The sequence below is a fragment of the Lemur catta genome, chromosome 13, assembly GCF_020740605.2.
Source record: "Lemur catta isolate mLemCat1 chromosome 13, mLemCat1.pri, whole genome shotgun sequence".
In the NCBI taxonomy this organism is placed as follows: domain Eukaryota; kingdom Metazoa; phylum Chordata; class Mammalia; order Primates; family Lemuridae; genus Lemur; species Lemur catta.
Window position 1 is genome coordinate 38,700,237 of NC_059140.1, and position 15,937 is coordinate 38,716,173.

The 15,937-nt window shown below is 35.4% G+C and overlaps 1 protein-coding gene across 1 annotated transcript in view; it reads left to right on the forward strand.

Moving 5' to 3' along the window:
- The window catches only part of MYCBP2 (MYC binding protein 2), a 259,243-nt gene that overhangs the window by 30,482 nt on the left and 212,824 nt on the right, over positions 1 to 15,937 (forward strand). Inside the window, exons 2-3 of the mRNA XM_045567320.1 lie at positions 1,315 to 1,390; positions 9,068 to 9,283. Coding sequence (XP_045423276.1) covers positions 1,315 to 1,390; positions 9,068 to 9,283 — 292 coding nt within the window. The remainder of the gene's footprint in view (positions 1 to 1,314; positions 1,391 to 9,067; positions 9,284 to 15,937) is intronic.

The following is a 15,937-nucleotide window of genomic DNA, read 5'->3' on the forward strand; positions in this document are numbered from 1 at the left end:
CTCAGGTTTGTGTTTTGAAAAGTTGACTTGGGTTCCTATGTGAAGAATGAATTAAAGCGGGTAAATGTGGATGTGCAGAAATGACTTAAGTAACTTTTGCACTGGTTCAAGTGAGAGATGGTGGTAACTCAGATTATTAGCATATCAGCAGTAAAGATAATGTGGACAGATCTAAGAACTATTTATGAGATAAAATTGAAAAGGTTTTTTGATTATTTTGATTTGAGGAGTGAAGCTGAAGTATCAACAATAAAATTTATATGCATGTTATTCCTATTTGTTGACATTTTGATATTTTGAACACAGACATCTTCAAAATCAAACCCATTTTTTTCCTTTAGCAAAGTAACCCTTCTAACTTCCCTCTTTCTATGATTGATATATCTACCTCTAACTGACTTAGGCTTAAAACTTTTTTTTTTTGTCACTGCTCTCACCAATTAGTTACCAAGATTTAAGGACTTGACTTCTTCGGCATATAGGACAACTTCCTTCTCTTTCTCCTCCTCCTCTGCTTTTGTCTTTATTACAGCTACTGCTGTAGTCCTCTTGTTAGATCATTAAACTGTACTTTCTGTTCAAGTCTCTGAGCTCCTTGAGGGTAAGAGCTGTCTTTTTCATTTTGTGTATCTGCTACCTAGCAGTGTGCATCTCAGCATGGTGAGCATGAAAAATATTAAATGAAATGAAAATAAAATATTTTCCATGCCCCTTGTTTCTTCTACTGTAATTCTTCTTCTTTACCGGGTATTTTTTCTCTTTCTCAAAGTGATTCAGGGGCTTTCTTTTGCTTAAAGATAATTTGGTCTTAGGGCTGTGAGGTGGTGAAAAACTGTCTGCTGGATACACACATAAAGTGAGTTGGGGATTTTCCTATAGTAACGTAGTCAAACGTGACGCTTAAGCCCCTTTGCACGGTAACCCTTACTACCACAAAGGGCACCTTTTTTCTGGGAAATGAACAGAGCTGATACTAAAATTTATTGATCAATATCCACTGTTAAATAAAGTTTAAAAGACTTTGATGCATTTTTGAACATTTTAATTTTATAAAAGTGTTTGCAGAATTCAAATTTTTATTATTCGTCATTTAATATATATTTCTTAGCTGTCCTATATTGTGTTATCTTCTCATTGGCTACTTCATGTTATTAATAGTATCTTATGTGTGTATTATAGAGCATATCATTTCATAGAAAGAATTTGTAAGACAAATATCCAAGTATCTCTTTTGAAAATACCTATTTGTGATAAGCTTTGTATGTCCTAACATGAATGTTCATAATTATCTTTCATTTTTTAAAAAATTTTTAGGAATAAGAAAATTTTAAGTAAGAAGAAGTTGAAAAGAAAACAGAAGAGCAAATCAAAAGTGAAGACAAGAAGCAAGGTAAAGTTGTTGGTAATTTATAGGGAATAAAGACTTTATAATGATTTGAATAAAAATAGCAAGATTAAAAAGATATGAGTATAATTAGCAAGCCATTTTATTTCTATGAGCTGAAGTAATTTTGTAAAAGCCCCTTATTATTTGGTTCCATTTTTAGTTTCATCTTTATTTTTGGGTGTTTGTTGACCAATAGCCTAGAAGTTAATATCTGTCTGGGTGTTGAAAATTATTTATTCTTGTTATCTTTGATCACTCCTTTTGTGGGAACATATCCATTTCTCTTTTCTTTTTTCACTCTGACTACAGGTACTAGAAATTGAGTAAATTGGCTTGTGAGTTGGGACTTGAATTTGGGTTCGTCATATTCTTTTCTTGACATGAATTAGGGAGACTCTTGGTGTGTCTATATTGTTCTGAGCTTCTTTTGATGTCGGTAGCTGTGGAAAAGAAAAGGCAATATGAAATATTTAAACTAGGTGGGATCTTAGAGATCAAAGATTTCTTTTTTTCACCTAATGCAGAAATCTGTGTGAAATCATCTGTTTTTCTCTTAAACATTTTCAGTGATCAGAGCCCACTTTATGTAACAGAGTCTGTTTTTCTACTGAATAGCAGTACTGAGAAACTAAGGTAGGAGGAAGAGAACAGTCATAACTATGATTTGTGAATAACTCCACTTGGGGTTAAAGAAACAATAGCTTAGCTGGGCCTGTATATCACCTGCAGAGGCTATTGTTTCCCGCCTTTCTAAATTAGTGTTCTTGCTGTTATAACTGAGAGAAATCTACTTAAAAAGTAGTAAAACTAAAATAAGATAAAAGGATGGAGGGATAGAATTTATTTAGTGACTCTTATCTTGACACAGCTGCATCCAGGGATTAAATAATGTCATTAAATCTGTGTCTTCATCTCTTGTTTCTGCTTTCTTCTGTGTGTGGGCTTATTGCCTATGGTTACAGGTTGAGACTGCTGGCAGCTTCATTTTCTTTGAGCAAGAGGCACTCTCTTCTGCTAGTTCGAGCAGAAAGTCTTGGGTAGGATGTTTTATTTACCTATGTCATTCACTTTGGCCAAGGAGAATGGGATGTTTCAGTGGGTTAGACTGAGTTATATTTTTTAACCCTGTGATGGGTGGTGGATGAGCACCCTGATGAGCAGACCACACGGAATGGGGCAGGAGTGGTTACCCTAAGGAAAGTGTTTCTGGGCAGGCAGATAAATAATGTCTGTTTACATATCACTTCTCATTACTTCTGCTTTTGGGATAGAAAAGGGAAGTGGAGAGTATTCTTAATATACAAAAACCTCCAACAAATATAGTCGTTCAGATTTCCAACCTCTATTCCTTTTCCACTTTTTGATGCTACATGCAAAGTTATAGTATGGGAATCTTGAATGCTTTTTAAGTCCTTTTAAAATTTCATTTGGTGATTTTCCTAAAGTGGTGGCATATGATATCCAGGAAGAGGTGGGAAATCAGGGTCTTTTGTCCCCTTCAATTCAGTCTTTAACTATTAATAGCTTTGTATCCTTAGTAATTCAACTTTTCTTCTCTTGTCCTCAGTATTTATATATTCTTTTTAGGAGTAGCTTGTGATAAGAGTTGATATAAGTAAATTCATTCATTTATTCCTCAGTCATTAATTGCATGCTGAGTATGTGCAGGCATTATATTACGCTGGATGTTTGGAATGCAAAGATGAATAAGAAACATTTCTTGCTCACAAGGATATAAAATAATAAAATGGTGGTATTAATCTCCTTGGCCTGTATTCCTGTTTCCAGATTATTTTTCATCTCCCCTCTTTTTTAAAGTTATTTTTAAAATGCCATTTAACCACACTACTTCATATCCTTCTTTATTACTGTCATTGACCCCTCTGTTTCTCCTCATCCATCAACCATCTTTATTTAGTTTTCTTCTTACCCGGGTTAGATACCACAGTCTATCTTTTTAGAAAAACTCTTACTTAATCTACTGTGTTAGTTCCCCATAGCTGCTGGAACAAATTACATAAACTTGGTGGCTTACGACAACACAAGTTATCTTATAGCTCTGGAAGTTTCAAGTCCAAAATGGATTTCACTAGGCTGAAATCAAGGCTGTGTTCCATCTGTAGGCCCTAAGGGAATTCACTTCCTTGCCTTTCCAGCTTCTAGAGGCTGCCAGAATTCCTTGGTTTGTGGCCCTCTTCCATCTTCAAAGCCAGTAGTGGGTGGCTAAATTTTTTCATGCTTCTGACACTTTTCTGTTGTTTCTTCTCTTTATCTGACTGTCCTGCCTCCTTCTTTCACTTATGGGGACCTTTGTGATTATATTGGGCCCATCCAGATAATCCAGCATAGTCTCTCCATCTCAAAATCCTTAGTTTAATCACATCTGCAGAGTCCCTTTTACCATGTAAGGTAACATACTCACAGGTTCTGAGGATTAGCATACAGATGTTTTTGGAGACCATTCTGCCTGTCACATGCCCCTTGTGTATTTATTATACTCATCTAAAACTCAGCCTTATATGAATCTGGCTGTTTTCTCTTTCCCTGCAGCTGAGCTCCATGTGCTGCTAAAGGAAGTTAAAAATGAGTTAACGATAATAATACATGCTCATAATCATCAATCTCAAATAGACCTTCCATAGCCAGACTGTCTTATTATTTTTTCTGGTCAATAGTTCTCCCATTTTCTCCTGTGATCATTTCAAACTTTGCCATTGTCCTCAAACCTCTGATAAATCCTACCCTGAAGCATATGACTTTACTTTCTTACAGGAGAAATCAAATCCATCACTCAGAAAACTTCCTCAATATCCTGATACTAAATGTGTCAGTCTCAGGTCAGGTTCCTTAACAGCAGAGCCTGAGATAGGTATGTAAAGTGTGCACTTCAGTGAGTTTTGAAGGCAGCATATGACTTCACTTTCTTACAGGAGAAATCAAATCCATTCCTCAAAAAACTTCCTCAATGTGATACCAAATGTGGCAGTCTTAGGTCAGCTTCCATAATAGCAGAGCCTGAGATAGGGATTTAAAGTGTGCAATTCAGTGAGTTTTGAAAGATGACATGCACATGTGAAACCACAACTGCAGTCAAGGTTCAGAACATTTCCATCATCTCCAAGGGTTTTCTCATCCTTTGCTGCATTTCATCCCTCCCTACAGCCCTGGGTCTAGATAACCACAGATGTATTTTCTGTCATTGTAGATTAGTTTTCATTTTCTAGAATTTCATATAAATGTGATCATATTGTATGCATTCTTTCGTATCGGGCTTCTTTCCCTCAGCATAATGATTTGTGTTCATGTTGTTGTATATATGAATGGTTCATTCCATTTTTTGCTGATTGATATCCCACTGTGTAGATATATAACAATTTGTTGTTCCACCCATCTGTTGATGGACATCTTGGTGGTGTTTGCAGGTTTTGGCTGTTTCAGATAAAGCTGCTGTGAATGTATACCAGTCTTAGTGTGGATATATATTTTCATTTTTCTTGGGTGAAGACTGTGGATGGAATGGTTAGGTTGTATTTGTTTTGGTGATTTACCAGAAGGACTCATAAGCCTCAAAAGTAATTTATACTCACAGCTAAGATTTATTAGAACAAAGGATATAGAGTAAGCAGTGGGAAAAAATATACGTATTGGTGTTGTCTAGGGAGTAATGGCACAGGCTTCCTAGGTCTTCCTTGACTGAGCACAGATAACATGCTTTCTCTCTGGTAGTGAACTATAGGGAAATGTGTGGAATGTCTCTGTTCAGGTTGAGCCTTAGTGTCTGAGACTTTCTGTGGGTCTGGTCACCTAGACATATCCTTCTAAGCCCCCGGGCATGGTGAGTGAAACTCAGGTGCACATCATCAATCTTGATGTTTATGCAAAGCAATCTGATAGTCCAGGAGGCATGGTCCATTGCTCCAGGTGTTTATAACAAAATCATCAGTCACTACCATAAAGAAAACTCTAAACATCTGCATTCCTGAGGGTTAGCTAAGGGTCATTCATAGAAATACAAGGACTAAGCAATCAGGCTTGCAGTGTTAACTTTTTCCTCACAGGTGACATGGTAAACATATGTTAGCTTTTTAAGAAACTGAAAAACTCTTTTCCAAAGTGGTTGTCCCGTTTTATAGTCCCACCCAGTATTATATGACAAATCTGGTTGTTTTACATCTTTGCAAACACATGGCATTAGCATTTTATTTTTTATTTTAGTCATTCTATTTATTATATAGAGGTTTCTCATTGTGGTTTTAGCTTGCTTTTCTCTAATGATATGACCATCTTTTCATGTGCCTTTGGCATTCATATCTTTTTATTGTGAAATGGCTATTCAGATCTTGCTTCCTTATTTTTATAATTATTTGTCTTCTCATTATTGAATTGCCCGATGTCTTTATATATTCTAGATACAAATCCTTTTTCAGATATCTGTATTCCAAATAATTTCTCCTATGGCTTGCTTTTGGGGAAAAATTGCCATTTTAATAATACTGAATTTTTCAACCCATGAACATGGTATATCTGTCCATTTATTTAAGTCTTTAATTTCACTCAGCAATGTTTTTTAGTTTTCAGTATATAGGGCTTGCACATATTTTATTAAATTTATTTATAATTATTTTATATTTTTGATGTTATTGTAAATGCTATTTTTTAAAAAATTTGTTTTGAAATGATTTCAGTGTAAGTACAGTTGTAAGAAGAAATTTAGAGATATCCTATACACACTTTACACATTTACCCCCATGTATAGCCATACAAGCTGTATATCTTGTATAGCTGTAGTACAGTATCATAACCAGGAAGTCAGAATTGATACAGCCTATCAATCTTACTCAGATTTCACTGGTTTTACATATACTCATTTGTGTGTGTATATGTTTGTGTACTCCAAGTTCTGTGTAATTTTATCACATGTGTAGGTCCATGTGACCATTACCACCATCAGTATATACAACAATTCCATCACAAGGATGCTTTGTACTACTCTTATAGCTACAACCATCTCTTTTTCTCACCCTTTCCTTAGCCTCTGGGAACCACTAATCTGTTCTCCATTTCTATAATTTTGCCATTTCAAGAATGTTATCTAAATGGAATTGTTCAGTATGTGATCTTTTGGGATTGGCTTTTTTTTCCCCACTTGGCATAATTTCTTTGAGATTCATCCAAGTTGCATATATTAATAGTTTGTTCCTTTTTATTGCTGAGTGAGCATTTCATAGTATGGATGTACCACAATTTGTTTAACCATTTATCCATTAAAAGAAATCTGAGGTCTGGGGGCTGGGCACCGTGGCTTATACCTGTAATCTCAGCACTTTGGGAGGCCAAGGTGGGAGGATTGCTTGAGGCCAGGAGTTTGAGACCAGCCCGGGCAACATAGCGAGACCTTGTCTCTACAAAAAAAAAATGAGCTGGGCATAGTGGCACGCACTTTCTAGTTCCAGCTACTCAGGTGGCTGAAGCAGGAGGTTTGCTTGAGCCCAGGAAATTGAGGCTGCATGAGCTATGAGCATGTCACAGCACTCCAGCGTGGGTGACAAAGTGAGACCCTCTGTCTAAAAAACAAACAAAAATCTTGGCTGCTTCTAGTTTTTGGCTATTTTAAAATAAAGCTGCTATGAACATTAATATACTGTTTTTTGTGTGAACATAAGTTTTTATTTCTTGGATATAAAGGTCCAAGAGTACAATTGTTGGATTATATTGTATGCGTGTGTTTAGTTTTGTAAGAAATTGCCATACTTTTTTTCCAGAGTGGCCATACCGTTTTTTATGACCATCAGCAGTGTATAAATGATCCAGTCTCTTCTTATCCTCACCAGCATCTGGTGATGTCACCATTTATTTTAGCCATTCTGATAGGTGTGTACTATATCTTGTTTTATTTTAATTTGCATTTTCCCATTAGCTAATGATGTTGAACTTCTTTTCATGTGCTTATTTGCCTTCTGTGTAACTTTTTCAGAGATGTGTCTGTCTTTTGCCTATTTGCTAATTGGATTCCTTGTTTGTTTTACTGTTGAGTTTTGAGAATGCTTTGTATATTCCGGATACTCATCCTCTTTTGGATATGTGGTCTGCAAATATTTTCTCCCAGTCTGTGACATTAATGCTATTATTTTGAAAATTACATATTTTAATTGTTCATTCCTAGTAAATGGAAGTACATTCATTTTTATATACTAATCTTGTATACTTTGACTTTGCTACATCCACATATTATTTTTGGTAGCTTTTTCGCAGATTCCTTAAGATTCTGTACATGTCTTCTGTAAATGAAGACATTTGTTTTCTACAAGATACTTTTTCTTTTCTAACTCTGCCTCTTTTCTCTTTTTCTTGGCCTATTGCACTGTATAGGGTATCTAATGCAATGTTGAATTGAGTTGCTGAGAGTAGATAAGTTTGCCTTGCCTTGTTCACAATCTTGGAAGACATTCAGTCTATTTTCATGTTGGCTGTGGGTATTTCATAGATAACCTTTATCAAGTTGAGAAAATTCTCTTCTATTCCTAATTTACTCAGACTTTTTTTTAAACAATGAATTGGTATTGAACTTTTGCCAAATGCTTTTTCTGTGTTTATTTGCAGCATTTTATGTTTTTTCTTTATTATTTTTATTTGGATGGGGAATTATACTGATTGCTTTTCCAGTGTTGTGCAGAGATTATCCTGGGTTAAACCCCAGTTGGTCCTGATGTATTTTTTTTTAATATATTGTTGGATTTGGGATGCTAATATTTGCTTGTTTTTAGTCTCTCTGGAGGACTTACAAGTTATACGCCAATTTAACTTTAATATAGTGTGTATTTAACAAGAGTATTTCTTTTTTTCCTATTCTTTATGGAAGAAGGGTAGAATTTTAGGACCAAGTGTTTTTGGTACTTGAGATATCATTTTATTTATTGTAGATATTTCCTCAACATACTCTAATTGTTGGAATTTGCATTTGTAAAATATCTTAAAACAATTCTTTATAATATAGATATTGATCTTGAAAGTGTGTTTGCAGTCTGATGAATAAAATACTGGGCACAAAAGAGAAATGGTTTAGTTTTAACAAATTACCGAGCACATAATTTTTAGCCTTTACTGATACTGATAACTAAGAGAGAGTTTAGGGAAGCATATATTAATAATGTGTAGTTTTCTTGGCATTACTCTTATTTGATGAATGAGAGTGAAATGAGAAGAACTGATGAAAATTAAGGGTTTTATTTTTGAAGTCCTAATTTCTGTGTAAATTCCTATGTCTACTTTTAAAAGAATTCAAAATGTAATTCAACATTTGTAGTAGGTCATTGAGACTGTATGGTATATCTGGTATCCCTTAGAGAGGCAGCAAATTCATTTCCTTTCGTACGATACTGCAGCAGTTAAGCTTTGTTGGCTCTATTTCTATCATGGGGATAAAAGGATATTTCTAAGTTCTTTGCCTATCTCTTTCCAGCCCTTGTTAGGTTGGTTATTGCTGTGTTACTCAAAAAATAGTGAAGTGTAGTAGAAAGGGTACTAGAAATTCAGTCCGTAGATTTAAACTGTCCTTGCTATGTCACTTATGTGACTTTTGCAAGTTGGTTAGTCTGTTTAATCTTTACTGTTTTATTTAAAATGGGAATTGATGATGATGGAAAAGAATGTGAAATTGAAATATTCTATCTTGTATTTCAGTCTGAAAACTTGGAGAATACAGTAATCATACCAGATATCAAACTACATAGCAATCCTTCTGCTTTCAATATTTACTGCAATGTACGCCATTGTGTTCTGGAATGGCAGAAAAAGGAAACATCATTGGCAGCCACATCTAAGAACTCTGTGCAGAGTGGAGAATCAGATAGTGATGAAGAGGAGGAATCCAAAGAGCCCCCTATCAAGCTTCCAAAGGTAAGCCACTGAGTTCTACTTAGATGCATAAGCTATAGGTGTTCTGGCCATAAGACGTATATATATGCATTGCTAAAATACCTTGCTTTTTGTAAATTGGTACACTAAAAATTACATGGCTTATGAGTAAGAATAGGTTTGGAGCAGACCAGGAAAACTTTATGCACTTTATAACTAGAGTGCTAACCAAGTCGATAATTGGTAACTCAGTGGGGAGTACTTGGAAAGCCCAGGCAGGGAGATCAGTGGGTTCGAGTCTGTTACAGGGGTTATTAAAAATGTACAAAAGCAGTAGAGTAGAAATGCTGGCATAGAGGCATTGATCCCTGACAGATGACAGTGGAGCTCCAAGCCAGTAGGCTGACAGTGAGGTGGGTATGAGAGCGAGCAAACTGCCAAAAGCCAAGAGCCCTGGAAAACTGGGGCTGCTCCTCACTGGGGAGGGAGCCCCGGGTGCCGGTATGCATTTTTATTTTTCTTGAAATAGAACTGGAAAGGCTCCTGGCTGTGCAGTAGCGGAGCTGAGAGCCTTTTCCTTTTCTACCTGATCTTATAATTGTACTCTTGATATTCTGGCTCCTCTTGCTTAGGAAAAAAATCACATATAATTCAACCCAACTTCTACAAGATTCTGATATCACTCCCTTATTTAAAGAAGCATATAAGCTAATTGGCATTATAGAAACATGCACTGTAGAACAAACTAATCTTAATGTACTCTGTTCTGTTTTAGTATTGATATATTTCAAAACCATAGTGTAATTTTATGTACAATTAGTTTTGCTATATTGTAGATGTGGTATTTCTAATAAAAGAGGTGAAAATATACACATATTTTTAAAGTGGTACCTTTATATGATTCATACACATTGTTTTTCCTAAATATAGACATGTTTAAAAATGATTCCTTTATTATAAATTATTCCTACATATTGCCTTTTTTCTAAACTGATATCTTAACTGTGCTTTGAAAACTTGTATATATGCATGAGACATCATGTAAACATTTTACTACTAGGAAATAGATGGAACCTATGTTCCTGGTCTGATTTCTCTTGCGCATCTTGCGATGGCTGGTTATTCCTAAGTGCACCACCACCCTTAATCATACTGTCAGGTTCTTCTTGCCTTATTCTCAGTATATGACTTGCTACATATTTCAAAGGGCATTAAAGGTTTTGTGGACTTTCTCAGCTTCTTAATCAGCCATCTTCAAATTATCTTTATCTCCTCCTGTTTCAGAGCAGGACCCTTCACCTTCTTCCCTCTGTCTCCAATGTCTTAACTGTACCTACTTTGTTAGCTTCTTTCTTTAACCTAAAACAAACATGCTTATTTTTTCCATGTAAGGCCTCCAGGTAGGAGATCATGGTCTCTGATTGTCATTTCGTATGCTTATTTAGGAGAGACTGAGGGGAAAAAAAATCACAGTTAAGTTAGATGTAAGGCTGTGTAATTTACTTTTAGTTAGAATACCATTCTGTGTATGGGTGAGTCACACTGTGCTATGGTAATCAAGCTGCCTAAGTTCTGTATTGGGAGGGGAAACAAAAGCCCAGAGAAATCTTTTACACAAGTATGCAGATTTTGAACAGTAAACTATAATTCAAATGAAAAGATATGTATAATCAAGAACAACAGGTTCTTAAGCTATTTTAAAACATCAGGATAAATGAGTATTAAAGAAATAAAATATCAGGCATTCTTAAGATAACATTTTTTTCAGCATAATTAACAGAATCAAAAGGGAATCCTTCAAAGAAAATTAAAAGAAGATCAGATGGCCCAAGTGGTTAATACTGAGCTTTCTACCGAGTACTGACCTGTTTGGAAGCAGGGTATAGGGGTTAAGAACATGAGTTATGGAGCCAAACTGCTTGGATTCAAACACTCACCATTGAAATTATTAGTTCTGTGATGCTGGGAAAGGTATTTGACATATCTGTGCCTCAGTTTTGTCATCTATAAGTTGGTGTTAGTATCTACGTCATAGAGTTGTAGTGACAATTTAAATGAATTAATAGATGTTGAGTGCTTGAGAGAACAGTACCTGATTCAAAGAAGTGCTCAATAAATGATAGCTGTAGTTATAAGTGTCAGGTTAGTGCAAACAAGAAAATGTGTAGGTGCAATTGAATTTGAGTTACTTCTCAAGGAAATCTTACATTTATTAAGAAATACTTTATATCTAAGGTAATGAACCTTCTAGAGCAGTGGTCCTCAACCTTTTTGGCACCATGGGCAGGCTTCATGGAAGACAGTTTTTCTGTGGACCAGGGTAGGGGGTCAGAGGGAGGGAGCTGCTGTAAATACAGATGAAGCTTCACTTGCTTGCCTCCTGCTGTGCAACCTGGTTCTTAACTGGACACAGATCCAGTACCTGTCTGTAGCCTGGGGGTTGAGGACAGCAGTTCTAGTGAATCAGCATGATCATGAGATGAATGAGATATGAAGAGGGAGGAAGAAGCAGAGATGCGTCTTTGCAGAAGCAATCTGAATGCTGTGGGTTGGGACATGGGTAGGGAGTGAAACTTTCAGGTGATATTTTTTTGGCTCTTTGCATGACATGAAGGATTGACAGTAAGAAGATGAGATCTTTAGGATTTGAAGTGATGGGAATTGGAGGGCATGTGAGAAATGTTGACATTTTTCTTTTCTTTTTGACCATGTCTGTGCCTCAGCCCCAAATGCTGCTATCCTTTGTTTCAGTTCCTTCCTTTTCTTTGTTCCTCTGTTGTACCTCCTACACATGTGGCTGTCCCTTTCCTTCTCACTTGAGTTTCTCTCTCCTACTCCCTTTTTTCGCCACATGATTAAAACAGTTTTTAATCTGTTGTTGAAGTGTCATTGTAATACAGTTTTATTTTTCCATTGAAAAATTTCCATTAGTTAAATTGAATTTGGCTGTTATGTAGACCTTGATTTTCACTTTTTTTGCTTTTTGTTTTTGTGTTTTGTGGGTCAATAATCATTGGTATTTTAAACAGCTTTCTTACCCCTTAATGAGTCTATATGAAGTTTTTTACCCAGCTCAAACTGTCACTGATAATCCAAATCCTCTAAAACTTTCCAAATTTTATAGCTACATAATTTTTAAATAGTAATGCTTAGGATTCATATTTCCCATATGAATTCATTTGAAGCCAGTCATGCCACATATTTTATTAAAAGATGTCAACTTACACAGACTCATTTATTTATTTCTTAATTCAGTATATTCTTTTTTGAGTTTGTAGCCAGCATTGTATTAGGACCCGGGAACTCAACAATGGACTTAATTCCTGCTCTTAAGAAAGCATTGTCTGGCAGGGATAACAAGGAGGCTAATACATAACTGTTGTCTAGTGCCTTAAGGATTTATAGGGTATGTAGGTGTAGTGGAGCACATGGGAGGAAGGACTACATGCTGGCTGAGATGGGGAGCTGAGATAGAGAGCAGGAGCTAGGTCATAGAGGGCTTTATGTGCCATGAAACTGATTCAGATATTGTCTTGTGAGTAGGAAATACTGAAGATTTTAAACAAAAGAGGATAAATAGACTTGCATTTTATTTTAGTAAGATTGCTTGGGTGCTGATAAGGCATATCCAAAGGGTGGTGAGATTAGAAGCAGAGGAACCAGTGGACAGTTTTTGCAGTTGTCTAGGAAGCGTTAATGAGGGTTGGAATTCTGGTAGTGACAATGTTTTGAATACAAGAAATGTTAAGGAAGCAGAATTGACAGAAATCAGTAATTAGTTGGCTATGAAGGCTGAAAGAGAAGGCAGAATCTAAAGCATATTCTTAAAGACTCTGCGAGGTGACGCCATTTACTTAAAAGAGGGAGAACTGGAGGGGTAACAGTGCCTGGCCAAAATGATGATTAAGTTAGTTCTGCATGTACTGATTTTGAGGTAAATGTGAAATGTCCAGTGTGTACTATGTAGGGCTGAAGTTCAAAGGAAAGGTGCCAGCTAGGAATATAGATTTGTGAGTTATCACTGTGTGGGCACAGGTTGAAACAAAATTCTTTGAGAGGCAGGAAGGGGTGGGATCAAAAACACTGAGAAAACAAATTAGTTTTGACAAATTGAAAGAACACTTTTTTCCTCATGTGGAAGAGAAGGCAATAAGTTGGTGGTAGTGGTAGATAAATTTGCACACTTGAGGATAAGAACTTAGGTGTTTCACACTCACACTTTCTGAAAAGCAGAATTCTTCCTCGTCTTCTCTTTCTCCCTCCCTGCCTCTCTCTTCTGTTTCCTCCACTGTTTCCTCCTCCCCTCTTCTCCCTTCCCCTAGATTTTTTCTATTGTTTGTAAATATTATCTCTACTAAATATTTGCTTTATACAATTTTATTTTTTTCTTTGACAATCTTTTTAATACAATTTTAAAAAGCAGTGTTACTATAGACTCCATGCTACAATAATATATAAACCCAATTTTGATTTCTTTTTGAGCTTTTCAAATGTATTCTGTAAGTATTGGAACTGATTCTAGGATGTTTTAATAGAACAAGATACAGTTTTTAATGGTAGAGAGTTACTGTTAAATGTGCAACTAAACTTTTATATTTGCACTTATTAGTGAAATAATAAAGTCACTTTTAGAAATATATGATTTGAGGAGAGCAAAATAAAACCTTGAAAGACTCATTATATCATTTTTCTTTTTGGTCAGGTATGTTTTTATCTCAATTTTCCTAGTATTAACATTGGACTGGCTGTATTGGGTAGTTATTCTGGCTTTGTGTTCCTTCCTCTTCCAAGTATAATAGATAGCCTTCAGAATTTAATTATTTGAAAGCAATAGCAAAGGTAAAATTTAGTAAATTTACAAAAACTATTTCTGAAGAGAAGTGGAAAGCTATGTGTTGGGTGGTTAGTTATGGTTCATCATTCAGAGTATTGAAGCTTAGTGTATTATCTTATTATTATAATTAATTGTTATTCTATTTAACAGTAATATTTATTAATTTTGCTAATTATAATGGCAGTACATATTCATCATAGAGAATTTGAAAAATACAGAACAATTTTTATAAGAAGGAAATAGAAATTAGAAATATTTTTGAAATCCCATTAGCCAAAAATATCCAATATAAACATTTTTATTTTTTTCTCTTTTTTCTATGCACACATTAAAAATATATCTATTTCTACACAAATGAAATGATACTGTAATTGCAGTACAATTTTTTTCTCCTCATACTTTTTTTAATATTGAGGGACGAGGAAGTATGTGTTTTCAAGACTATAAGATAGGCGCTAAACTGTAAAGTTCAATTTGAAAGTATTCATATTTTTCATAAAATACTCAGTTACACAGCAGAAAAAGACTTCTTTAAGAGCATGTTTGGTACTTCAGTATTTCGGAGCTAAATATTAATAATTCTGTAATAGTTGGAAAACTTGAGGTTGATTTTTATTTTGTATATTGAATACATATTATTCTAGAAATGAATAAGTGTTCCCATTTATTAAACAAAAAGTCTACAATGAATCAAGATAATGGATGATTAGTGAGAATCCGCATTGTTTAACTTACACAGATGAGGAATTAATTTTCTGTTGTGGTCATCATGACTAAAATTTTATGGGTTTGTCTCATAAAACCAGCTAGCGTCCTGTTCCTAGGCAGCCTGCCTGAGTTGCCTGTTGTCATACATTTGTTATTACACCTTAAACTTACCAGAGATCAGGAACCTGTTCATTAAGCAGCCTTAATGTTTCTGGCAAGGTTCAATAATTTCTCTATCACTATAGGAAACTTACTTACACAAATGAACACAGTTAAAAATATCACCTGAGGCCAGGCGCAGTGGCTCACACCTGTTGTAATCCTAACACTCTGGGAGGCTGAGGCGGGAGGATCGTTTGAGCTCAGGAGTTCGAGACCAGCATGAGCAAGAGTGAGACCCCGTCTCTACTAAAAATAGAAAGAAATTATATGGACAACTAAATATATATATATATATATAAAGTTAGCCGGGCATGGTGGCACATGCCTGTAGTCCCAGCTACTCAGGAGGCTGAGGCAGGAGGATCGCTTGAACCCAGGAGTTGGAGGTTGCTGTGAGCTAGGCTGACGCCACGGCACTCTAGCCTGGGCAACAGAATGAGACTCTGTCTCAAAAAAAAAAAAAAATGTCATCTGTAAAGAATCTTCTTGGAATTATGAAAAGTCATGGTTGGTAGTAGAGTTAGCAATCTTAAAGAATGATAGAATATAGTAGTCTCCCATTGGTCTGAGAATATAGCCCCATATTTTATACTTAAAAGATCATTGACTTCAGATTTCTGTTTTCTGTAAGTATGTAAGTAGATGGAAATCTTGGACAGCATGTTTTTATTTTTTAGTCCATTCCAGGGAAAGGAATTATATCAAATGAAAATATTTCATAGCGTAGTATATTTAATCAATTGAAACTCTATGCAAGCTCTTCGGTAATATTAGCTATAATCAAGCCTGATAGAATTTTAGATAACTTTTCTAAAGACAATCCTACTAGTTATTTTGACTTCTCAGTTGTACCTGTATTTTTCAGAAACCTTACAAATGATCATCAGAACTGCAAATTGACTTGCCTGCATCTGATTTGATCCTTGCCTGGAAAATGTATTTCTGAGATGCAGTGGTAAAGCACACAACTGAATGAATAGTTAAATATTTAT